Source organism: Pagrus major, chromosome 9, assembly GCF_040436345.1.
Source record: "Pagrus major chromosome 9, Pma_NU_1.0".
NCBI classification, from domain to species: Eukaryota; Metazoa; Chordata; class Actinopteri; order Spariformes; family Sparidae; genus Pagrus; species Pagrus major.
The window spans coordinates 31,547,778-31,573,300 of NC_133223.1; the positions used below are offsets into that span (position 1 = coordinate 31,547,778).

The 25,523-nt window shown below is 40.8% G+C and overlaps 2 protein-coding genes across 2 annotated transcripts in view; both read left to right on the forward strand.

Annotated features, from left to right (window-relative positions):
* clasp1a (cytoplasmic linker associated protein 1a) overlaps positions 1-10,586 on the forward strand; it is an 89,401-nt gene extending 78,815 nt beyond the window's left edge. The window contains exons 35-42 of the mRNA XM_073473114.1: positions 1,319-1,466; positions 1,818-2,064; positions 2,946-3,008; positions 4,329-4,519; positions 4,690-4,818; positions 5,723-5,929; positions 6,397-6,513; positions 7,934-10,586. Of these exons, the coding sequence (XP_073329215.1) occupies positions 1,319-1,466; positions 1,818-2,064; positions 2,946-3,008; positions 4,329-4,519; positions 4,690-4,818; positions 5,723-5,929; positions 6,397-6,513; positions 7,934-8,020 (1,189 nt within the window). The 3' untranslated portion in view covers positions 8,021-10,586. The remainder of the gene's footprint in view (positions 1-1,318; positions 1,467-1,817; positions 2,065-2,945; positions 3,009-4,328; positions 4,520-4,689; positions 4,819-5,722; positions 5,930-6,396; positions 6,514-7,933) is intronic.
* Positions 10,587-12,750: 2,164 nt separating this feature from the next.
* Positions 12,751-24,420, forward strand: tfcp2l1 (transcription factor CP2-like 1). Its single transcript, XM_073473993.1, has 15 exons — positions 12,751-12,916; positions 13,377-13,525; positions 15,153-15,226; positions 17,276-17,381; positions 18,131-18,237; positions 18,329-18,481; positions 18,575-18,685; positions 20,081-20,184; positions 20,583-20,634; positions 20,768-20,861; positions 21,005-21,095; positions 21,834-21,916; positions 22,567-22,709; positions 23,566-23,617; positions 23,741-24,420. The coding sequence occupies exons 1-15, from the start codon at positions 12,858-12,860 to the stop codon at positions 23,776-23,778; spliced, it is 1,416 nt and encodes a 471-aa protein (XP_073330094.1). The 5' UTR covers positions 12,751-12,857; the 3' UTR covers positions 23,779-24,420.
* The last annotated feature ends 1,103 nt before the right edge of the window (positions 24,421-25,523 follow it).

Below are 25,523 nucleotides of genomic sequence, written 5' to 3' on the forward strand. Positions count from 1 at the left end.
ATGTTGATACTGCTGCTGCTATGATGTGAACTAACGAACAGGCTTGTTAGTGGGGAGAATGATACCGAGTGAGCTGCTCGGAGAGATCTTTCTTCAAATACGACTTACAAAACACCTCCTGATAAAGTATTTACTGCCTCGGACATAATTGGTGCCGTAAAACGTTTGATAAGCCGGCGCTTTGATGTTATCAGGCTGTGTCTTTGAAATGACAGAGGGAGGGATGTTGCACTTTTTTGGCCTTTTTACTGCTTCTGTGCCAAAGTAATGTGGACAGTGACTAATAATAATTACAGTTTCCCCAAAAACAAAAATTCAGTCATTATTTACTCACTATGAAACTTCACCTGACTTTCCATCGTTATGTTTGTGAGTAGAATACGACTGAAATTTCCCTTTTGGGTGGACTGCTCCTTTAAATACAGTATAAATCTGAGCAGCTCATTCACTTGAGGCAGTGTACAGTCCTTTTCTGTGCAAGCAGAAACCCATAAACACAGATACTGGAGCTTTCTGGTTGTAATATCCTTATTTGACCCTGAAGTTCACTTGGAGACGTGAGGAAAACGTCTCACGATGTGGAAAATGTTCATTTTACGTGACGCTGACTTTGTGGGATTCTGCTTCTTTCCAATGCATTCCTCTAAATTAACACTTTCCCTTAACCTCAAAGCTCAGACTGGTTTCTTTTTTGTCTTTTTCTCTTTCTGCACTCGTGTTGTTTTCCTCTTCCTCTTCCCTTCTCTCGCCTCATCTTCGTGGTCTCCTCTCGTTGTTGATTTCCATCCTCCTCGCCCCGCCCTTCTCCCTCCTTGTCTGTGCATCCTTCCCTCCCGGCTGCGCTGTGGCAACAGTCGGTTATGGGGTTGGGGTGTCGACGGACTGTCAAAGCACCCCCCTGCCCCTCCTCCTCCTCCTCCGCCCCACTCCACCCCTGCTGCCCCCTCCCTCAGGGTCCTGCGCAGAGCATATTCACCCAGGTAATGAGGCGGGCCGAGACACAAAGGAGATTATTCCCTCGAGGCAGCCAGACCCCGATCCTTGTCCTATTACACATCTTCTTTTGTTTAAAACCCAGCTGAGCAAATCTTTCAGTTTTCTTCTGTCTCTAATCTCTAATCAGACTGAAAAATCACCTCACGTTGCTAAAGTGTGGCTAATGTTTTGTTGTGTCCAAATCCAAACAGACAATAAAATGCACTCACAGCTGATTTCTGCCTTTCTAAAAAACTAATCTGTTTGTGAAAAAGCAACGCCTGAGCTCTTGGCGAGACAAATTCATGCTTGTGTATCTTCTCCGTGTTTGTGCGTCTGGTAGCATGATGGAGTACGACACAGAGAACATGAACTCAGAGGAGATCTACAGCTCGCTGCGTGGCGTCACCGAGGCCATCCAGAGCTTTAGCTACCGGAGCCAGGAGGACCTGAATGAGCCGATCAGACAGGAGGGCAAGAGGGACGATGCAGTAAGTCAGAACGGTTTCAGAGTGTGAAGAAACAACAGTCGCGTGCTATGACGTCTAGGTGCTGTGTTGCAGAGATGTCTGCTGAAGTTAGCACGCTCACCTATCTTGTTAAACTACTTGGTTACTGGCAAGAGGTGATAGTCCGAAAGCACCGTTGTTTCAGCTGGGCGACGTTAAAGCGGCGAGTGCTATATAGGGTAACGAGTAAACAACATAAACTTATAAAATGTCAAGAAAGAGAAGATTTTTACACCTTTTTTCATACTAAACAGAAACATAAATGAAATAAAACTCACTATAAATGTTCATTAATCCTCTCTCTTATTCTCCCTCCTCCCTTCTGTCCATCAGGCAGGAAGAGAAGGCGTAGCGTCCTCTCCCGGCTCTGACGCCCGTCTGGGTTTAGACATGGTGGAAGGAGGTCGCACCGCCTTAGACAACAAGACGTCACTACTCAACACGCCGTCGCCTCGCTCGTTCTCTGGACCGCGAGGCCGAGAGTTCGCTCCTTATGGCTACGGAGAAACCATCTGCACGTATGACAAGAGCGCCCTGAAGGAGGCCGTCTTCGACGACGACGTGGAGCAGTTCCGCGACTGTGAGTTAATTTATCAGTGGACGGTGGTTTTGTGTCTTTAAGTGACTTGTAGAGTTTTAGAAACTCTGGAACAAAGTAGTTTTAATATCATGTTTGATTTAAAGTGTTTTATCTTTCAGACTATTGGACGTGCAGTTTGAGTTTTGTTCAAACCTTACTTGTCGTGGGCACGTAATTGGTATCAGCCAATTAAGGCTTTAAAATTAAATATCGCATTAAGGCTGCAATGATTCAAGGCGATCCAAAGAAAATTAATAGCCAACTAGTTTGATAATCGATTCTTAAATGTGAGTGTTTCTTTGGGTTTTGGACTGTTGGTTGGACAAAAGAAGCAATTTGAAGAAACGGTTACGAGCATTTCTTTCACATTTACAATGACTTAACAATGAATCCATTAATCGTGACAATAAAAAGCAAGTTAATTGATTCGATACACAGCCATCTGCTGGATATCTGTCCGTAGATTCAAATGTGTTTTAAGCAAACCAGCAGTCTCGACCTCTCTGTTATCATTCTGCCAATCTGTCATCCACCATCCTCCCACCGTGTAATGTGACAACATGAAGGAAGAGACTCTGACAGGCTGCTGCTGTTTGCTGATGTTAAAAGAAGAAATCAGCCACAGATGTGTGACAGTTTATTTTCCTTTTCACTCGGTTAGTTGGTGAAACGTTGTATTTAAACAGGCTGACGTGTTTACACAACACGCAGAACAAAGATCTGCAGTATGTTCACCACAAACGTGTGGTGTGCGAGTCTGCAGATTCAGTGTGTGTGTCGGTTGTTGTTGTCGTCATCACATCCTCTGCTCTGCACCCTCCCCTCTGTCCCTCACCTCCCCACCTCCACCTCCATCCCTCCTTCACCTCCCTCCTCTCCAGGCCGACGTCAGGAAAGTGGTGAAAACAAGATGACGCTCCCCAAGCTCTTTGGTCCTAGTAAAGGTGCCTCCCCCGCCTGGCTGACTGACCGACTCACCGACTGACTGATTTACTGACTGCACCTTCACTCCACTCACTCTTTGTTTGCATTATTCACTCAGCTCTCTCAAATCCATCCCCATTTCTTCATGATCCTCTAACTTAACTCCCACCCAGCACCTGTGTTCACTAACTCCGACCGATCCTGCTTTCAGTGCTGACCCAGCCGGCAGGTTGATACTTTGACTGATGCTCTGTGTGGTATTTTCTTTAATAAACCTCATATTTGGGTGTTTATTCGTACGTCTAATACAGCTTTAGTGATCTAGCTTAACAGTTTAATATCTAGACACCTGCAGCTCCAAAACACACTAAATATTATAAGCTCCATCACACTAACATCTACAGCACAGTAAAGTACATTTTGTCCAGCCTGACACGGACAAATATTAGAAAAATAGATAAATAACATCACATATTAGAAGGTGCACACCCATAAGTCCAGTGTAGACGCAAGCTATTCTTTTATAGTCGAGTTTTTAGCCCTTATTAATGAAAAATTAACCATCTAAGCCCTGTAGTGCCATGACTTAGACTTAAAGACATCATTGTGTACCGAGCTGTTAAAGGAATACTTCACCCAAAAAATTAAAATTCAGTCTCCTCACCTCCATGCTGATGGAAAGTCAGGTGAAGTTTTGTAGTTGACAAAACGTTTCTGGAGCTTCACAGCAAAACAGCATTACAGCTGAAGTAGCTGGACACAGCTCGCCCTGTGTCATCTAAGTCTCCTGAAGCCCCGAGATCCAAAATTTACACCGTCGACATGCAGTCAAACTCGTGCACCCGCTTCAGACTTTAGCAGCTACAGTGAAGATTTGAGCTTATAAAAAGAATTAAATAACATCTTTTCAAATCAATTTGGGATCTAGGGGCTTCTGGAGACTTGAATAAGGCATCAGGAGACGTTTTTCTTTTTAATTTTTAGATTGTTTTGTCCAGAAATGTTTTGTGGACTACGAAACTTCAACCGACATGTGACTAAATTTTAATTTTTTGGTTAACTGTTCCTTTAACTGTGCCTTATAAAACATCCATTTGGGTATGTGGTGTCACTTTATCTCCTTAAAAGTGATGCTTTTTTAGATAATTTGGAGTGGTTTTACAATCTGACATACAAGTTAAATTTCCTCACATCACTGTAAAGTTGTAATCAAGTAAAAGTAAAAATACAATTCCACTAAAAATGACACTAAGTTTGGATCCTTTTAAAGCCACAGTAAGATGTCAGCCGCTGTGTTTTTGATGTGTAACGTTTCCCTCTCGTCCTCTCTCGGTGACCAGTCGGTCAGGACCACTCAGACATGGTTGCCGACCTGCTTAAGGAACTGTCCAATCACAACGAGCGCTCTGAGGAGCGTAAGGGCGCCCTGGTGGAGCTGCTGAAGATCACACGAGAAGACAACATGGCTGTGTGGGACGAACACTTTAAAACCATCCTCCTCCTGCTGCTGGAGACGCTGGGTGATAAAGACGTACGTTATCTAATGACTCCAAGAGGCTAATTAGCATACAATGAATCTGTCTGCTGATAATCTGTTGAGTGACTGTAAACACGTAGTGTAGATAAACCGTGAAGATGAGCCTTTGAAACTGCAGGATATTTCTACTTTTAACTGATCGCCCGTATCTCTGCCTCCCCCAGCACACCATCCGGGCTCTGGCCCTGCGCGTGCTGAAAGAAATTCTGAGGAACCAGCCGGCCCGCTTCAAAAACTACGCTGAGCTCACCATCATGAAGACCCTGGAGGCTCACAAAGACTCTCACAAGGAGGTACACAATGAATTACACTGTGTCCAGTCATGAAACGTCCTCGAATAGACCGCATCCCAAATCCCTTCCTTGTAAAAAGGTTCTGAATTCTGGTTGAGTTGGCATGAAACGACACGTATAATAAATAATATAATAACATATGGTTTGCCAAAGTTATAAAAGAGCGCAGAGTTCAAAGGGTCAACAACTGTCGGCTCCATAATTGCCTCATCATCGAGACGATCTGGTTATCACCATGAGAACAATAATCATAGCTGAACACAATAACTTCTACCTTTGACCTCGACTCAGAAACACACTCAGGGTTACTCTGAGAGAAATCCTCCTGCCAGAACAGTCAGATGTGCAGCTGGTACACAGAGAGGGTACACAAAGATCAGATGTTGATAACAAATTCAGAATAAGCCCTTTGATGAAGCTTCCAGATCAATATTAATCCACATGTTGGGACCAAGAATCAGCGTTCAAAGGCAGATAACAAATGAAACTAATGGTTTAATAATGCAGCATTCAGAGCAGAAAACTGTTCTTCAAAGGGATTTCAGTAGATGAGCCTTAACTTAAAAAAAAAAAGGTGAGCTGAGACAAAAAAAAAAAGACCTTTAGGCTGTTCGAATAAGGAGCGTTTGATCTAAAAAGTAAATCTTTTTTTTTGGTGGGGAAATTGGTTTTCTGTCTATATAAATGGGTGTATAAAATATTACATATTCTCTTTTTTAGTCATTTTCCTGCAGAGAAATTGCTTTTAGATATTAAAGTCTATTTATGTTTGCACAAGGAAAACATCTGTGACAGAAGATGCCCAAGTTGGGACCTCTGAACCGGTTCTTAAATGGCACAAATACAGAATTTCCCTCATTTTCCACATTACATTATAGATCTTAATGTGTCCGTGTGATTTTAGGTGGTGCGTGCAGCCGAGGAGGCGGCGTCCACCCTGGCCGGCTCCATCCACCCTGAGCAGTGCATCAAGGTGCTGTGCCCTATCGTGCAGACGGCCGACTACCCCATCAACCTGGCTGCCATCAAGATGCAAACCAAAGTCATTGAACGCATCGCCAAGGATTCCTTACTTGGGCTGCTGCCCGACATCATCCCCGGACTCCTGCAGGTCTGAGGCGTAAACGTTAAAAGCTTTTAATTCAGATTTACACATTTTCAGGATAATTTATATTTATTTGGCTCTAAAAGTTGCTCAGAAAACTTTTTTTTTTTTGACTGGACTCACAGACTTAAATCTTTAAAAACCTGCAAGCTAAAACACTTTTAATTAATTTGAACAAACACTTCTGTTGTTAAATTCTTGTCCTTATTTTTATGTGTTAAATAACTTAGAAAGCAGAAGTCTGAGGCAACAGAAAGAGCAGAAACCTCCCCGTCGGCTCCAAAGAGGCATATTTGGACAATGTTCATATTTGGACACTGGGGAATTATTTGCCTTATTTGTCCCTGGAAATGTTTGCGTGTACTCTGCACTGTCTGCGACTCCTCCCACGTTCCTGCTGACCCCTCGTGTGTGTGTACGTGCGTGCACGTTTGTGTGCGCGCGGTGCCTGATGCTGCCTCGTCTCCCCGCAGGGCTATGACAACACAGAGAGCAGCGTTCGCAAGGCCAGCGTGTTCTGTCTCGTGGCTATCTACTCTGTGATTGGCGAGGATCTCAAACCCCACCTGGCACAGCTCACGGGCAGCAAGGTACGGACGGTGTCGAGTCTTTGCATTCACACACACACACACACACACACACACACACACACACACAGACACACACTTCTCCGACAGACGCACAGCCTTATCATATTCCCATGTTGTTATTTCTAAGCAGGTTTCAACCGGTTGTCCAATTATAAAGCTCGGGGTCATATTTGCCCTACTTTCTCCACATGTGTCCTTGGGTTATATAAGGGTTGATGTCTGAGGGTCAGGTTCGCCTGAGTGGAGGGACCCTCCGCCAACCACTTATGATAACATCTGATAAAATGTATGTATGTTCCTGACTGGTCGGACATCACAGTGACATCTCCTCTACTTTCAGAGAGATGGTCAAGTGTTTTCCAGCCTGTTGACATAAGGAAGCACATTTCCTCAGCATATAGAGAAGTCAAAAAGCTCTTGTATGACTGAATACAGTCACTTTCAGTCCTTCCTCATTTTAAACCCATCCACGATGACGTTCTGTAAAGAAAGTGCTATAGAAAGCAGCGTTCAAGGCTTCCTTCTTCATTCGTTATGACGTACATCCCAGTTTTCCCAACAATAAATAGCTTTAATCCATTTTCACTCATTTTGTAGCAGTTTACAGTTGCTTACGACTTTACGACTGCTGTCCTGTTTGTTCTGAATTGATAGGAATAAACCTTTGTCTTAAAGGGTAACTCCACCAATTTTACATATTAAAGTGTGTTTACAGGACTTGTGGGTAATGTAGGCTCTAGGTTTGAGAACGCAGTCCACTCCTGTAACACTGTTGAACTTGTTATGGACAGTTTAAAAACAAATGATCACAGCAGAACCAGAGATATCAACTGCTTTATTCCCCTTTCAAAAAATGGGGACTACATTACCCATAATGCAACATCACTGGAGGTGATTTACAGGGGGAAGTAACTAATCACAGCTGTTCATATTACTGTAATAAAGTCATTTTTGGTGGGTATTTGAACTTTTATGAATATTTTTCTCAAGTCTGTAATTTTACCAGTACTCCATTATTTAATTTACTTAGTTATTTTTAATTCATAATTGATTACTGAGTACAATTTGAATTAACATCTGACATTTTCATCTGCATTTTTGAAGTAAATTAGGCTGTCTGAGCAACCGACGAACAACTCCCACACTACGTCACAATATTAATGTTGATTTGTCCTCATTGTTTTGACTGAGAGACTCATAGTGACACTAAACACTGTTCGTCTAAAGTGCCGAAATGTTGAGAAACACTGGTGAATATGACCAAGTGAATTTTTTGCTTGATGATCAAAAAATCTAAATTTCTTAAAGAATCTCACTGTTTTTAGACCCGACAGGACTGTCAGATTACTGCCACTGAACAGAGATAGTTACACTGTGCTGAGTGAAAACATTAATATCTTTTGTCCTTGTTTGGCTGCAGATGAAGTTACTGAACCTGTACATCAAGCGAGCCCAGACGACCAACAGCAATAGCAGCAGTTCCTCTGACGTCTCCTCTCACAGTTAATGGAGGGAGGGTTCAGTCGGAAACCCTGCGGACGGACGCCGGCGGAGGTTTTCCAAGTCAAAGCCTCACTTCCTTCAGACTCCCCCTGTCTCTGAGCTTCCCCTCCTTCTCATCACAACTTCGAGCTCCACTCCGCTTTTCTTCCTGTTTCGAGGGAGAACCTCACAGCAAACCTATTGGTCATTCAGTTCCTCCTCCCCGCCTCTGCTCTAGAAACTTTTGAATGTAACTGTGGATTGGTTGTAGACGGGTGGGGAGGCGAGTCAACACATTTGGGAGTTTTTGGATGTAAGAAATGCACTTTCGTTCTCTTCCTCCTCGGTTCCCACGACCTCCACACAGAAAGTTTCTCCTTCAGATTTGGTAGAATTAAGGAGTTCATACGTGATGCCGTGAAATGTTTCATCACCAGAGTGGAAGAAATGTTATCGTGCCAGAGAAATTAACGTCAAATCGACTACAGTTTTGGGATGAAATGTCATTTGGCTGGCCCAGTGATGGTCGTGAACTAACAGGTTTTGGGATGAATTCTGGTTTGGGGAGCATAAAAACCAAAATAAAAAAAAAAAGAAATGTTAAAGAACAATGTGACAGAAAAAAAAGAAAGTACTGTATGAGCATTTTAAGTTAACGTTTTAACTTTATTGATTTTGATCCTGGCTCATAGAAGCCATCAAGTGTAGCCTTTTTTTATGCTGATTTCTAATTAAGACTGGCTCCATCAATTGAATCCCCCTTTTCAAAAAGCGAACTTTTTACAGCTACAGAATTGACAATCCTTCAAATTCGGTGCAGATCTTTATTCGTAAAGGTACGGGAGATGAAATCGCTGTTAAACTGCACACAAAATTGTCTGAATTTGTCTTAAAACTCACAATCAGCAGACAGAAGTCGAGCCTACGAAAACGCCGCCTGTATTTTCACCCTAAACGTTCGGAAAAAGTGCTTCTTGTTCGACGTGCTTTCGCAAACGGCCGCCTGTCGGTTGCCAGCTTGTTGCATCTTAACCTGTAAATGTCTGAGGCTGCTGCTCAGTCGAGTGACTCTGTGTGAAGAGAAAGAAGCCCCCTTTTTTGTAAATACTGCAGATGTTCCCCCCCCCCCCCCCGCCTCCCTGCTCGGAGTTTGGAGAGTGATCCGGCGATGCGAGACAGTCGAAAAAAAGACGTTACCAGGCCTTATTCACTTTACACACACTCACACACGTTTGTCGACTGGGACTGCAGAGAGTGAATGAATGGGATGTACAGCACTGCAACTCTCAAAAAATAAAAAAATGTGAATCTGCAGGAAAACAGAACCGCGACGGCGTTCTTAACCTGCGATGAAAACAGTATTAGTCGTTCAGTTTCCTCCTCACGTAACCACAGCTTTCTGCAATAACCGCAAAACCCACAAGTCAAGGTATTTTGTACATACACTTTTTGACCACTGCTTCGCAAAGTTTTACATGTCAATGGGAAAAAAAAAAAAAGAGGTGAACAGGTTTACTATCTAACTTTTTTGCACGTTAGCAAAAATTAGCTTGCATGTAACCTGCAGCACATGTCAACTAAGTGCTGTCATGAAGGGCCCCGGGGGGTTTTTTTTGGCTGTTAAAGTGCACTTGTAACATCATCAGATTACTCATCTCTGATTTAATGTTTCAGTAGAGGGAGGTAGTCACGTTAGTCATTAAGAAAAAGGTACAAAACGGAGCCAAAACCAATGCGTTTGGTATATGTGAGCTGGTAGAAGTATCCAGGCAGGGTGTTGAGGACTCGCACCTCTGATCACGGCTGTTTTTTATTTTATTTCAGTGTTAAGTTTGAGGTATCAAGAAGCTTTAAAACGTTGTCCATGGGGTTGATTTTTTTATTATTTGATACGATTTGGTTCACAGTTAATCGACTGTAAGAAGGACCAGACTCATTTTGCCTTTAAATTATCTAATTTGCTGTCTACTAGCAAATTAATCATAGTTATAATAAACATAATAATATAAGTATTCATGATTTATTGTCCTTGGAGGGACAGTTTGGGGTTTTTATTTGAGTGGTTTTTTTCTTTATGGAATCCACTGAAAACGGGCCAATTGTGGTTATTTAAGTAAATGAATGTACAGACTTTACATGTGTTATAATTAGCTTTTTAAGTATTGGTACTGAGACTGATTTCAGCGACATGCAGCCCTGTACACTCTGTAATATGCCTGTCTGCACTCTACCTTACTTTTCTCCACACCATTGATCAGCCTCGTTTGGTTTTTAATCGGGCCTTCTACCAATCAAACTGCCGGTCGCTCGCATCTGTTATCACGTTACTGGTCCTAGAAACAAACAAACAAACGAAGATGGTATTCCTTGCAAACTGTTCACTATGCATGTTCTACAGTACACTGTCTTTCTTTTGTCTCGATCGGTCATGTAATATTCAAGCCTGTATTTATATATTTTATTTTATTTTATTTTGTTCTCTCATGATAAACTGTACAGAAGGGTTTCTTTTTTGTTAACTTCCACCCGTGATAGATCCGCAACAATGTAAAGAAATTGTTTGCTCTAGAAATAAACGGAATAAGAACTGAGTTTGGCGTCTTCTTTTTTTGTTTACAGTTTGCTGACGAGCATAAATGATTCAATCAGAAAGTCATTGTTTTTCCAGGTTATTATGAAGTAGTTACATGAATGTCCACTGCAGCACTGGTATGAAAAATGATGCAGTATGAAAGATTTTAATGTTATAGCTTCTTTCAATATCGTTAAAGGGTTAAAAAGGGCAACAGATGATTGTGACGACCATTACCACCACAAACAATCAACACAATAACTTGAATATATTTCAGAATATTAGTGTTTTTAACCTCTGAACTTTTGGATCCAAAATGTCTTCATCATTTTATCCTATCAGACATTTATATGGCAAATTTTATTGTATACATTTAAGAGTTATGGCCGAAAATGTATGTGAAAATGTGTTTTGTGAGGTCACGGTTACCTTGACCTCCGACCTCTGACCACCAACTTCTAATCAGTTCATCCTGGAGTCATGGTGGACATTTGTACAGGTGTCATCGGGTCACAAGCAGGGGAAGGATCAACGGACAGATGGTCAGGTACCATCAGGAACCGCAGGCCTACGACGTAAAATACATCATTATATAACCCACATTTGAATAATAAAGCTCTGACGTTTAATAATTGTGTAGTAAGATGCTTAGAAGTCATGTGTAGTTAGTTTATAGCCTAATATTGGTTTCATTTATGCTTCAGAAATCAGGAAAAGAGAAACGTCTTCAAGACCTCACAAAACACATTTTTGGCGATAACTCAAGAATTCATAGAATAATTACAATAAAATCTGACATACAACTGTCTAACAGGAGAAAATGGTCAAGTTATGACATCTTTTATCAGAAAGGTCAGAGGTTAAATGCACTGTGACATCATAATATTATGACAAAGACAAAAAAAAAGTGTCTGCCCATTATTCAACACCACAGCTCTGCAACAGCAACTCGACAAAAAACTTGATAAAGTGCGACTTTATTTAGATCGAACCTGAAGACTATTTAATATTATTAAAGGAGCAGTCTGTAGTTTTGTGGAGGAAATGTTCCTCATCAGAAGAGAAAGATCTTCATCGACTGATTATTTTTTTTCTGCCTAAACAAACTAAATAAACAAACTCTCTTTGTTTTTATGACTGAATAGACAAACTGACCTTAGAGGACAACACAATTTATACTGTTTTACTTTGTTTGAAGCTAGAAAGGTGGCAGGGTCTGCCACATATAAACAGTGTCAGAACAGCTTGTTTATTCACTTATGGAAAAAACATTTCTGAGTTTGTATTATTACCTCATTAATATTGTAAATATTAAAATGATGAGTTTGATTTTTTTCTCCAAACGAAACAGTGCCCCTTTAAAAGAAAAACTATTTAAGTGTAAATTATATTATCATTTTGATTAAATTGTGCAAAAAAAGGTGGAATCTAAATATGTCAATCGAAGTCAATCGAAGCTCGTGTGTCTTCCCAATTGTCCTCCCCTCGCAGGTTGAACCTTGTTCCACCGGGGGTCCTGGCAGCGGTGCTGTCCAGTTGTTCATCCATTTACGAGCACATGCATCTAAGCGCTGAGGTGTGCTTAGCCGCTCTGTATAAACATTAACCTGAGCCGACTGTCAGATGACCTGCTCCTAATCTCGGGTCCTTTCGAGGATACAGTGAAGAGACCGGACAGCAGCTGCAGGAGTTTCAACCCATAAATTGAATTTAAACATGCGTGTTGGGATTAAACTGTCTCGTGTAAAGCAAGATTTTGGTCAGTAATGTCTCCCTCCATCACTGTTATTACTGGTATTCTGTTAAATGTGATATAAGCTGCCCTAAAAGTTGATTGTTTTGAATTTTAGAGCCGTACTGAGGTTCCTCTCAGACCTGTAATCACAAGATAATTATGTTTATGTTTGTTCTCTAATACCTGAGGTCGTTCTCATGTTTGTTTCCAAACATCGTTACCCTAAGTGAGTTTAAAGTCTAGCTTTAGGGCCCAACTGTTGGCAGTGTCAACAACTGGTCAAGTGAAGCTGCTATTAATGCATCAACCCAGCTAGACATTGGCAGTGGGAGGGGTGCCTCCACACTCCGCCTATCAAAGGTCATCCAAGGTATGCTAATGGCAGTCCTGATGACATCACCGGGACCATATAAGAGGCACGCAGCGAGGTTTGGCTGCAAACCTCCCCTGAGCTGAAATCTGAGGAAAAGCCAGCAGGCGCAAAGCTAGCTCCGTCTGTCTCCACGTCGTCCCCGCTGTGGTCCTGGGATACAAGAAGACACCGCACTGGAAAATATGCTGTTCTGCCACTCCCAGCCTGAATCCTACCACCAGCACTCTGCTAGTTACATTAGGTAAAGCACAAACCCATGCTCAGAAGCTTCAGACACTCATGGGCTGCAGGCACTTGCATCTGGGGAAAAGTCTTAATCTGTGACAGGTTAAATCAAAGTGTCAGTGCAAAGCAGTGATATATGGAGGGAGGAAGTGCTTGTATGACGTAAAATGTAGTTTGTAAATGTGCAGATTTGCAGTAATTCTGCCTCTCAGAGCACATTGAAGTGGTTATTTACTGCCATGTGAAAATTCATATTGTAAAATGCATTCCAGTGGCTCATTTTAAAGGAGCATTGCACTCAAACGTCACATTTAGACTACAAGTATAGATCATAAAGACTTCTTTTCTCCTTTTCTAACTACAAACGCTACAAATGCATTGAGCTAGATGAGTAACACTGTTTTGTTCCTGTGATTAAATGATTACAGTAAACAGCCCACACTCAGCCCCTCTTCTGTCCTTCTGCTCTCTTTCAGAGAGGCCTTGGCACCTTTCTTGAAAAACGAAGAAGCGAGGCTTATGGCTGAAAATGGTGCCAGCAGGAGCCCATTCCAGTATATCCTGTGTGCAGCCACCTCGCCGGCTGTGAAACAGCAGGAGGAGAGTCTCACTTATCTCAACCAAGGTAGCTATCTGTCCTGCTAGTGTAATGTCCACATTGACTGAATGGACCGGAGCTCATGTTGTCAGATGCAATCCTAGATCATCGCTGATGTGGAATTTAAAATGCATTTATAAGTTGTTTGGTTGAATTAATTTAAATGTGCACGCCTTCAGTTTGGGATCCTGCAGCTAATACGAACACATGAAGGAGAGACTTGTGTGCCGTCATCAAGATGATCCAAAATAGTTTCATTGTCAGATTCTCCGGATTTCATGCTGTGTCATCACAAAACTTCAAATCTAAACCGTCTGGTTCTATGGAAGCAAAGAAAAGCCTTAATAATTATAATTTTTATGAGTGATATACACTAAAATGATCAATTAATGAGCCATAGCAGTTCTTCAATTTGCTCGTATTGTCTGACTGACAGCCTAAACGTTAAGATATTCAATTAAAGCTCATATATGACAAAGAAAAACAGCAAATTGTCACATTGTAGAAGCTGCAACCAGAAGATGTTTGACATTATTTCTTAAAAAAAAAAAAGATTAACGATTAATTTATTGTTCCTGGGTTAAATTTAACCCCTTCTGAATACTTAATATTAAAAAATAAAAAAGTAAAGCACTGAAATATTTTACTTTTGGATTTACTTCTGGATTTATGTGGTTTAAAATCCAATTTTTTTCCATGACCGATATTATTTCTTAGATCCATGGGTCGCAGCAGTTAGCGGTTACTTTCACAACTTTTACGACAAAGTAAAGAAATCTGTCCATCGAGAAAGTCTGTCGATCACAGAGAACTGAGGCAGAGCAGCTGGAAGACATCAGACGGAAAACCAGAAAACAGTTCCTCCATAAAATATGATCCAGTGTCATCGACATAGCGGGTGACGTGCGACAGCTCCGTTAACGCACCTTTTGTGGGAGATCATTCCCGCCCACCCAAGTTGGCAGGCGTTTGGGGTGAAGAGTTAAAAAAATCAATAATGTTGCTTTAAAAGGTGTTATGATTATACATTTATAAACTACGCATTATTTCATCTGTGCAACATGAGCTCCTACATGTTTGTAAATCTGTCTTAACTTCTGTTTTCTGATCTATCAACCCTCCTTTCTTCTTCTTCTTTTCTCCTTTCCTCTTCTTATTCACTTCACTCTCCTCTATTTAAACCTTCTGATTGTTTCTCTTGTTGAATAGTGACATTTTTTATTTGTGCTTTATATTATTTACAAGTTTGCCCTGCTTATCTGCTGTACAGTAATTTGGTTGGGAGTAAAAACACAAGCTTGCTTTAACATGCAACTCTTGGCCAAGAATGACACTGTATTAATAAGTTAATTGATATCAGCCCCAAAGCTTGGCTTTATTTTTATGCTGAAAAAAAAAAAAGCACTGATCTGAGTCTCATAGTTTGCCTAACTGGCTATTTTAATTACATTTTCTTGTGATATTAAAGTTAATGCATCATATTTTGATCAGGATGGAGATACATAAACGTTTTCTAGTGGCTGGCCTTGATATCTGGCTTAAAAGGTTTCTAATTTAATTCAATTTCTATCTCCACTGCCCCTCTTTTCTGATTGACTGATTTCCCATTTTTCAATTTTAATCAGGTTTTTTTTTTTAATGTTTTAAAATGTAGGTCAGTCCTACGAAATCCGTATGCTTAACAGAAAACTAGTGGAGTATACAGATATAAGCAGCAAATATGTAAAGGTAGGTGTAAGGTATTGTGTTCTCTGTTGTTTTTGTTGTCTGTTTTTTGACTTTTCATGTGACCTCTCTCTTTCTTCCCTTATCTGTTTTTATGTACACATTTGGTTTGTCACAGGGGCCTCAACCCTCCCTTCCACTTCGGGGGTGGGGTGTCGATCTCGGAGAGCTTGGTACTATCACCCAAACTTACCTTTCTTCTTTTCTAAATTTCACAAATAACCCTTACCAACACACAACTCATCCTACCGCCACATGTTTACCACACACAAACAAACACTGTATGATTCATTGGAACATGCCAATCAGTTTTCTTTCTGCATTAGAGTTTTTTCAGAAACAATTGAGCATCTTAACATTACAACATTACTGTTCTTTAATTTAAATCTTTAAAATAAAGAGGTATAATCCTGATGCAGTGGCTTTCTGAATAAACCCCATTAGCAGCCCATCACGCTACTTGTGTGACTAAATTTCAGATGCGAGTCGAAAGTGACTCCATTTATTGCAGAGACGTTTGTCAACACACTCATTTAACAGTTAAGGAGAGGTCATTTTATTTCACTTCTGTTTAAGCGCATCCACTCGACATGTTTCTGTCGTCAGGCTGCCGTCACCTGAGACCGTAACGTTAGCGGCAGCATCCTAGAAACACAAGAATGGGACAGGTGGCGTCTATGCAAACACATGACGTGCTGCGTGCAGGGCTCTTTGAGTTCTGGCGCTCAGTCATGCGCGAGCCTCCCCTCCAGAAATATCCCAATGGTACATGTTTTTACAGGTTGTTAATTTAATTTGTCGAAAGTACAGGATCCTAAATGTCCCATAATTTGGTAGCATCACTGCCTCTTAAATGCCGAAAAACCCAACATCCTTGGTTTGTAACGGGGGCTTCCTATTTAAAAAGTCCAGGTTGAATGGTATGTGTCCACAGGATGCATCGTTTCTACGCTTTCCAGCCATGTAATGCATTCTGGTAGTGCTGCGTTGCGTTTCAAGAGACGGGGCAACGCGTTGTCTGCTCTTCATTCGCATAAAGTCGAGGTCAGGGGCGTCCAGCACAACTCACCGCCTCTTGAAACTACTGACAGACTTCAAAAACTAACCCTTGTTGAGCTAAAAAGATGACAATCAGCAACTTCATGACTTATTTCTCTCCTAAATTGTCGGACAACCTGCCATCTCGGTCTAGCCTGAAACCAGTGGCATCCGTTGGTTGTCGATCAAAGACTGCAAAGCTGAGCATCCAAAAAACGCCCCTGTGGACACGTACCATAAAGCTCAAGCTCAAGATAACCCTGATGACACCATCAAGGTCATTTTCTCTACATCATCAGAGGTCTTCTTGTAAAATCCCAATCTATGACACTATCATTTGATTTTGTTTATTATGGGGACAACACAAAGCGGGTCAATAAGCGAGTAACAACAGCTACTTGTGCTACTTGACGTGGACTGCCTTTGTTCAGGGTTCCCACATGAACATAAAATTATCTGAAGTTTGTGAAGTACAACAATATCTGTATGGAGGTTTGGAAAATGTACAGATGTAACCAAAAGATCTTGATTTCAAGGTCTCAGTGGTATCTGAAGTCTTGCGTGATCGGATATCAGCAAAATGTCCTTAAAGGTCCCATAAAATGGTGCCAATCCTTCCTTAATGTGTCCACTAATGTGGCAAACTCCCAAACAGAAGCTCGAATGTTCATTTCATGGGATCTTTACATTTTTTGTGGGAGCCTTGACTTTTAGGCAGAAAGTCACTGTTGGTTCTGTATCTCACAGATCACTTGTAGCTCAGTGGCAGTGGGTCATTTTCCTCATGGATATGATCTATTAAAGTATGACGGGTAGGAATGGAGATGAAATTCATTGAATTTCCACCTCCTGACCCCTTGCCCAATGAAACTGCCTCAGTATGTCTTGATGAATAAATGAGGGGAGCCTTTTCGCACGTTGCCGAACAGTCAAGCTGTTCGGCAACGAACAAGAGGAGCTGCCCCACTCGAGCTGTAGCTGTCCTCCGGCCTAAACGTCTCATCTTGTTTACAGAGCATTGTGCGCGTGGTGTTTCATGACCGTCGACTGCAGTACGTGGAGCACCAGCAGCTGGAGGGATGGAGATGGAACAGACCTGGAGATCGAATCCTGGATATAGGTGAGTCGACTGTGCTAACCAACATATCCTCGTACTTAAACGGCTGAATTGATAGACTGCCGGCGACTCCCACATCGACATGCATCACTGTTCCCAAAACAAAATGTGGAACGAAAACTACAGAATAGGCAAGAAAACTACTTGGTTAGGTGTAGGAAAGCATGATGGTTAGGGTTAAAATTACTATCTTACGTATGTAACCTCAGTTACATTATGTATGTGATGTCAGTTTACTACGTTTATGTCAAAATGGGGTTGAAGGAAGGGTCGAACAAACACAGGACTTTTACCCAGGCATGTCCCCAGTGAAACCAAAACAAACATGACTGGAAAACGTCCTGACGTCTAGTTGAAAATACCCGGTTTTGTTGCCACAACCACGGCTGGAAAATGTCCTGACGGTCACCAAAATTACCCAGTTTGGCTGTAGGTTGAAGTGGTCTGAAAGAGCTGTTTCTTGTTTGGCACCAGTTTCCATCTTTTGTCTTAATATACCCACTTCTGCGAACATCTTGTCTGGCAGCCATCTTGCCCTCATTCCACACCGTCTTTGTCTTGATAAGAAAGTCACCTGACACGTGTTGTAGAAATATTGATATGACGCATATAAAAAGTACAAATCGAATGTGTTCATGGTTTTGCAGAACCGTATCACACTAACAACGCTGACTCTGTCACTCCTAACAATGCTTATTGAGAAGATGTATCTATTTGAAGTGGAAGTAAACTGACTGACTCATGATCTGCAGATATCCCGCTGTCCGTGGGGATACAGGAGCCCCGTTCACACCCTATGCACCTCAACACCATTGAGTTCCTCTGGGATCCTGTCAAGAACGCCTCTGTTTTCATTCAGGTACACACAGATTCTGGTCTGGGGGGGAGTTGTTAACTCATATACAGCAAACGTAGGAGTTCTCGAACCCTCTTTTGTCGTTTCTTCTCAGGTCAACTGCATCAGTACCGAGTTCACCCCGAGAAAGCATGGCGGGGAGAAGGGCGTGCCCTTCCGTATCCAGGTGGACACTTTCACCAGCAATGAACACGGGGAATACATAGAGCATATCCACTCCTCCAGCTGCCAGGTCAAAGTCTTCAAGGTAGGAAAACTGTATGTCTGTATGTTTACCTTTATAAATGTATCTTTGACACCTATATCTACATTATATTTCACTTCTGATGTTTTTTCAAAGCCTAAAGGAGCTGATCGCAAACTGAAGACAGACAGGGAAAAGATCGATAAAAAGACCCTTCAAGACAGAGAAAAGTATCAGCCGTCCCATGACACCACCCTGCTGAAAGAGGTGAGGCACACTGTTGTCTTTATCTGGCTGCATTACATAACTGAGCGGATCTGAGAGGACCCTTTGTTTGCTTTCATTTTGTCAGTAGTGTTGTAATGATGTTTATTGATCTCACAGTAGTAAATTCTTGTGTCATCCAGATAATCATGTAATCTAATCGGCACTCAAAGCACACAATCACTGTTTCATTTTTATGTTCTTCACCTGCCAGTCAGAATATTTTCCTGCTCCACAGTATGTTTTTAAATCAGCACCATGCTTGTATCGATGTTAATATGTCGCTTTGCTCGCTCTGCTTAATTTTTAAAGTGTGCTTGCTTCGGTGCCGAGCTCTGTCAATGATTGGGACTGTGATGTCTTTAGACGTCAAGTGACTTAGCAGTTTTCTGCTCTAGTGTTAATCTGGTTTGTCATTCATCTGGATAACAAGCAAACAGGCTGTTATGTTCTTAAAAAGTGATCAGTGAAAGTTAAAAATCAAACACCAGTATACAAAATGTGCTTCAAGTATTAAGTAGTAATCAATATTTCTACTGATTCATTAACATAGAAGGAGCAATTTAATGTTGTAACTGGTTTAGGTGGAGACAACCACTTTATGTAATGTTGGTTAGTTTAACAGTGGATGTTATATAAAGTGGAATATTAATCTGTGGCCATCAATCAGTAACTAGTTGTCAGATAAATGTAGCCAAGTAAGGTATTTCACTATTATTGTAAAATACTTGAGTAAATGTACTCAGTTACTTTCACATTATGGCAAAAGATACTGAAATGAAGTCAAAGAGGCTAGACAGTGTTAACATTAAAATAAAGAGTTAAAAATGAACAACAAAGCTGAATGTTTAGGTTTAAGTTAAATATGTTAAAGCTACTTTTTAATACCTTATTGTCCACACTGATATATGCACGTTTATGTAGACAGCAATGTTACTGAAAATGGTGGTGTGAACGGTGATATTGAGCAATATTAGTATACTTTAGGAGTTCGTGTTTCTCCGTTTTGGACTCCACCAACTCCTGAGAAAAGTCATGCTTACAAATGTCTAAACACAGTCTCGTCTTCAGTCACTGGCTTGGCAGACTTCTCACCTAGTTGTATCACCACCACCATCCCCTTCACCTCCCAACATGGAAGTCAGCTCATACTGTATACATGTATTGTATTTGAGAGTATCCGAGGTTCCCAGAAAAATTAATTGCTGCCACTTTATTTTGGCTGCATTTATCTGTACTTATTCTGTCCTCATGCTGCTGTAACACCAGAATTTCCCCTCTGGGACATCAATAAAAGATTACCTTATCTTATCTCAGTTTGTTCGTCACATTTTTGCTCCCGTAGCATTTTGAATAATCGGAAATCCCCTTCCTCTTTCCTTTTCTGTTTCTCTCAAGTGTTCCCCTTGGCCGGATGCCCTAAATCTCACCATCCACAGCAGCAGCAGCACTCCATCGCCAGTTTACCACAGCTCACCAACTTCCTGTGGTTTCACAGATGGGTGAGTCAGCATTCATGTCACCGTTTTGGTCTATGCACCAACCTGTTCAGCAGAGCTCTGCAGAAAAGATGGTCGAGGTGGACTTGTGTTGATTTTTGGCTGATTAACAAGGACCAGATTTTAAAAATGTATGATTTGGTTTCAGTAGCCTTGCCGAGATCAAAAGGCAGCGAAAACTATGAATTATCTCTCTAGGCTGGTGGTTGACCGCTGCACAGGTGGTGTAACAAAAACAGTGGTGATAGCTAGTATGAACTTCCACAATCTCTGCTCTGTAAACAGAGTTAAAAACACACTTTCTTTCATCAGTAAATAAAAACTTTCAGCGCAGTACATATAAAAATACTCAACCAATCAACCCAATCTCTTCTTTCTCCCTCATGTGCACGATTCTGTAGCGACTGTTCTCCGAACCAGCAAGGGGATCTGCTCATGCCCGCCTGCTCTGATGTAAGTAACGGGGAGCAGAGCGGTGTGAAAGTGTTAATGTTGCTCTCTCATCCCTTTTAGGCCATTATTTGGAGACAGTGGATGCTGTGCTGCTATACTCATTTCAAGGGCTCTTCTTCTTTTTGACATGTAGCACCTCCTGCCATCGTCCTCGCCGCAGGACACTCAGCAGTGGCTGCACCGTCACAGGTTCTCACCTTACTCAAGGCTCTTCACCAGCTTCTCAGGTAAAAATCACAACACATTTTGATCCATGGAACAATTGTACTCTTGAAGAGAGCAGGCATGGCTGAGTGACTCACTCATAGGGAAAGAAACATATATTTTTGGGCAGGAAGGAAGCAGAACAGATTTCCTGCTGTTGTTGCAGGTGGTGATCTGTTGAGGATGAGCAGGGAGGATCTGATCCAGATCTGCGGCCCAGCGGATGGCATTCGCCTCTTTAACACCATGAAAGGAAGGTGAGACATTAAAACACACCTGTAAGTGCTCAGTCATGTCTGAACTAGACTGTGAAATTTGTTTTGTTTCGTTTTTGTTCTTGCAAAATACTCCAGGTGGTGATAATCTGTTCTGACGCAGAGGCTATTTATGTCTCCAGCAGTTGCTACTGTTGGTTGATGCAACTTTTGTTTTATGGAAAATGGATATTGCAAAAGTAAAGTTATTTTGTCTTTGGTTTATTTGAAATTGGAAGGTATGACTCGACTAATATTCAAGATTCAAGATTCAAGATTAACTTTATTGTCCCACAATGTGGGAAATTTGTTCTGGGCCATTCGCCCATGCTTAGCCGAGACAGTTTGTTTTTTAGATGTACAAACTCTTATATAGTTTTTCACCCTACAGAGAGATTACCTTGCTTCATCTTGGATTTTCCATTACTTTGCCTTCCCTCAAATATCTGTACTGTTGAAACTGTTCAAACACAATGATGACTCACAAACGGAGTCATATTTACTTTGCCTGAAGACAATGGTGTACCTACACCCCTCCCTTTTTAAATTCCTATTTTCCATCATGTAAACAGTGTAGTTTCAGGTGTATTTGTACAGTAAAACTGCCCTGAAGATGAGGATTAGAGAGGATTAGAGTTGAAAATATGACCTAGCGCTAAAATTCAGGTTTTAGGTGGACAAGAGATTACTACTGCATGTTGTAGTAGTTATCAAATTACAGTGTCTGCTCACATTTTCCAGGTGTATTCAGCCCCGTCTTACCATCTATGTGTGTCAGCAGCAGGCCAGACATCAACCTGCCATCAAGCCAGGGGGTGGAGAGAGTAAGTAAAGTACACATAATGTATAATATTCTTATTTTATCTGCATGTTCACTCAGTGACAAGTTTACAGTCTAATGTTATCCAATACAACAGCCCTGATATAACATCTATATTTACAAAGCTCACAATTTGGACGTGTGATTCAAACTAAATGTTTATTTTTTTGAGCTCAGTTAAAATATATAATTGAATAAACACCTCTATGCCAGAATCAACTAAAACTGAACATTATAGGCATCATAAAAGTCGATTTTATGACAGAGCAGTTTTATTGGAGTGTTTTAAATTTTACAGGTGAACCTAACAAAGTGGACTCTGAGTGTAAATGTGTAAATGCACCAACAATAAGTGAGAATAATTAAGAAGAGTGACATTTGCAAGAGACATTTGATTGACTATGATCATGTTTATAGGCCATAACTTTGAATTAATCTGGGTTTTGAAAAGCTCTTTCCTTGTTTTTTTATGTTTTGAATGGTGTGAACACATTGTGTGGTATCTGGGATATCATGTAATATTAAGGGGAAGTGTACTTCACATATATCACAAATATCAGAAAAAGACCAATATCACAGACTGAAGGAAACGTTTTAAAAATGAATAATGTGATCTGAAGTAGTCATCAGCTGTCTGCTTTGTGTTCCCTGCAGTCTATCACGCTCTGTACCTGGAGGAGCTGACGCTGTTGGACCTTTCTGAAAAGATCGCTATGCTGTACAGCATCGCTCCACAGCAAATCACACACATCTACAGACAGAAATCCAACGGGATCCATGTCTTAGTCTCCGACGAGGTATCCTTACAGCTCTGATATCAACTACTAATAAGTAATACCTTTGAATTATTTAAACAGGCACTATTTGAGGGCACAGGCTTGGTGAGCTCTGCTAATCAGGATTTATACCTGACACAAGGGGTTTATGACTGATCACACTACATTTCCTCCATGAGGTCGTGTATGAAGGGTGGCAGGGATCGATATTCAGGAAAATCAGACCGGCATTTTATCCTGGCATTGCCATCAATAAATGTTGTATCACCGCCATCTGCCGGACTGTCCCTTGCCCCATCTATTTCAGCATTGCCGTGGCATGTCTGAAAAGTTGCAAGACCGAAATGTGAATGTAGCTGCATGTGTGAATACTGAAAGCACTAGTGAGTTCTGAAAAAGTACGCTTTCCCACTTACTTACAGGGAACTGTGTGAGAAAGAAGTTGGAGACTGCTGCCGTGTAATCGTACTGACAAGCGACAGATTATGGAGCATTTTTTTTTCATTTGATCCATGTTGATTTTTACTCGTAACCACCAGCATCGGGAACTCATCAGAGAAAACACAAGCAGCCAAAGCCGACCAAACACAGTTCTTGTTGTCACACTGCTGGGAACAAAAAGGGCCAGATGAGCCACTTCTGTCCAGTTACATATAATAAAAACAATGGCATAGAGATAATTACTGAGGAAAAAGAAGAAACTGCAATCTAAGCTATATCTATAGCTTCTTTTGTTAACTGGAAATGCTACTTAATGTCTGAATGTCTCGTTTAAAATATCCACTCTTGCTGACACAGAGAAAGCAGCAAAATGTCAGGACACATTTCTGACTACTGGGCTTGGATTAGGATTTACATGTTGATCTATTTCTTTCAGATGGTGCAGAACTTCAGGGAGGAAACAAGCTTCATCCTCAGCACTATAAGAGGTAATTATCTTTATCCTTTACTTCGACAATTCACTGTTAAACTTAAGCATCCATCACACTGTATCCGTCATTATTTGGTGTTTTTGAATGATCTTTCACTGGATTTTTTTCTCTGCTACCCAGATGAAAACACAGAAGGCTACCACGTAGTGTTGAAATGACCAACAGGTACTCAGGAGGGTCAAAGTTTCATCGGTGGAATTGTACAGATTGTATATAAATCTTTCCAGACTAGAGAATCTAGACATTTACTATGATTTACAGTAGAGTTGAATGCTGTTTGGCTTTTAGTTTACTGTTGATTTGTAGTTTAGTTCTCATTATTTTCCTGTTTTATTTGTATTTTTGTTAAGTTACTGATTCATGTTTGATATGCCATGTAATTAGAGACAAACAGTGTAATATTATTCCTTCACATGTGCGTACATTTTCAGCTTAAACCCCCAGAAATGCAAATGAATGACTTTCATGATAATAAAGCAAAGTAGTTCAATAGTAAATAGAAAAGACAAATGAACAAAACAGTATTATGGTGTTTTAATGTAAAGAAATGTCCATTTCATGCTTGTTCTTAATATGAAATGCTGTGATGTAGTATATTGACTTTTTCTGTTGCATATTCTACAAAGGACTATTTTCTTGATGAGGTGTGACGTTAAATTAGGTAAAAGTGAGGTATTTATGTACACAGGCCTTCTGTATGTTTAAACAGACACTATGTTGCAGTTTGGAAGATTGTTTTGACTGCTGTGGCTGTAGGATGATTGTATTTTGCTCAAAATAAAGTACTTTGCACTGCTTTATTTTGTATTCAGGTACAATATATAAAAAATGTCTGTTGTAACAGTGACGATAAAAGAAATATGGCCTAATCAACAGTTTGTGTAACAGCTGTAAACATAAAGCAGTCTGTTGTTCTGTTCATCTCAGACACTCCACCTCAGTATCTCATAAATTCAAGGTTCACAGAGCAAAAGCTAGAGGTGTGGTCTGCTATAAATCAAATTTGTCCCTTACCTCAAGCCACTGATAAAGTTTTGCACTCAAGCACTCTCACAGAAATGGCTGGGCCCCTGAAAAGCTCGATTGTAATGGGCCCTCCCAAAAGTCTGCATAAGCTCCCTCTCCCTCCAACATAAACACGAGGGGTGGGTAAAACCATAAGACATAAGAATAGTGATTTTTATCTCCCACGATTCATAATCTATTAACAAATGTTGTCAAAAATCGAATTTTTAATGTTAATTAGTAGAAGTCAGTGTTTTATGGTGTCATTTATTTTAAACAAAGCAAAAAACACACATAAGTAATACTCTGTGTGTGTGTGTGTGTAAGCATTACTTATGTTTCCTTTCCTCTGAACAAACAGCGCACTGGAGGAGGGACTGTTTTCCGTATAAACAAGCTCATAAAGATATCTTCTGGTTCTGTCACATCAACCCTGTTTGGAGACCTAACAGCGAGGACAACAGACAGCACCGAGTCTCGATGACAGGGGGGGTAAATGTGTATTATCCATCACACTGGTGATTTCCTCGTATAACCAAGATATTAGACAGATATTACAGAGAAAACAGATTGAATGGGAAATGTAATTGCAGTGTGGGGATACGTTTTGTGAAACTGTATAACTGTAGTCCAACTACTGCATTCATTCACATCTAAATTAAATAAAAAACAATCCTAAACGGGTATAGAACTGTAATGTAATAGATGTGGAAGAACCCATATGGTCTAGTGTTTTTTGTCTTTTGTCTTTGTCTCTCTTCTCTTAGTATTTGTAGTAGTGTCTCTGATCCATCAGGCTGAATTTATTACATTTGTTTGATATTCCAGTGCCAGTTACAATTAGGTAATACTGTATATCAATACTTTATACTGTGAGACAATAGGCGTCTCTCTTGGC

Coding starts and splice junctions, on each gene's coding strand:
- tfcp2l1 (XM_073473993.1), top strand. CDS start 12,858: ATGCTGTTCTGCCACTCCCAGCCTGAATCCTACCACCAGCACTCTGCT. Junction 15,227..17,275: donor TAAGCAGCAAATATGTAAAG/GTAGGTGTAAGG, acceptor TCTTGTTTACAG/AGCATTGTGCGCGTGGTGTT. Junction 21,096..21,833: donor TTTAACACCATGAAAGGAAG/GTGAGACATTAA, acceptor CACATTTTCCAG/GTGTATTCAGCCCCGTCTTA.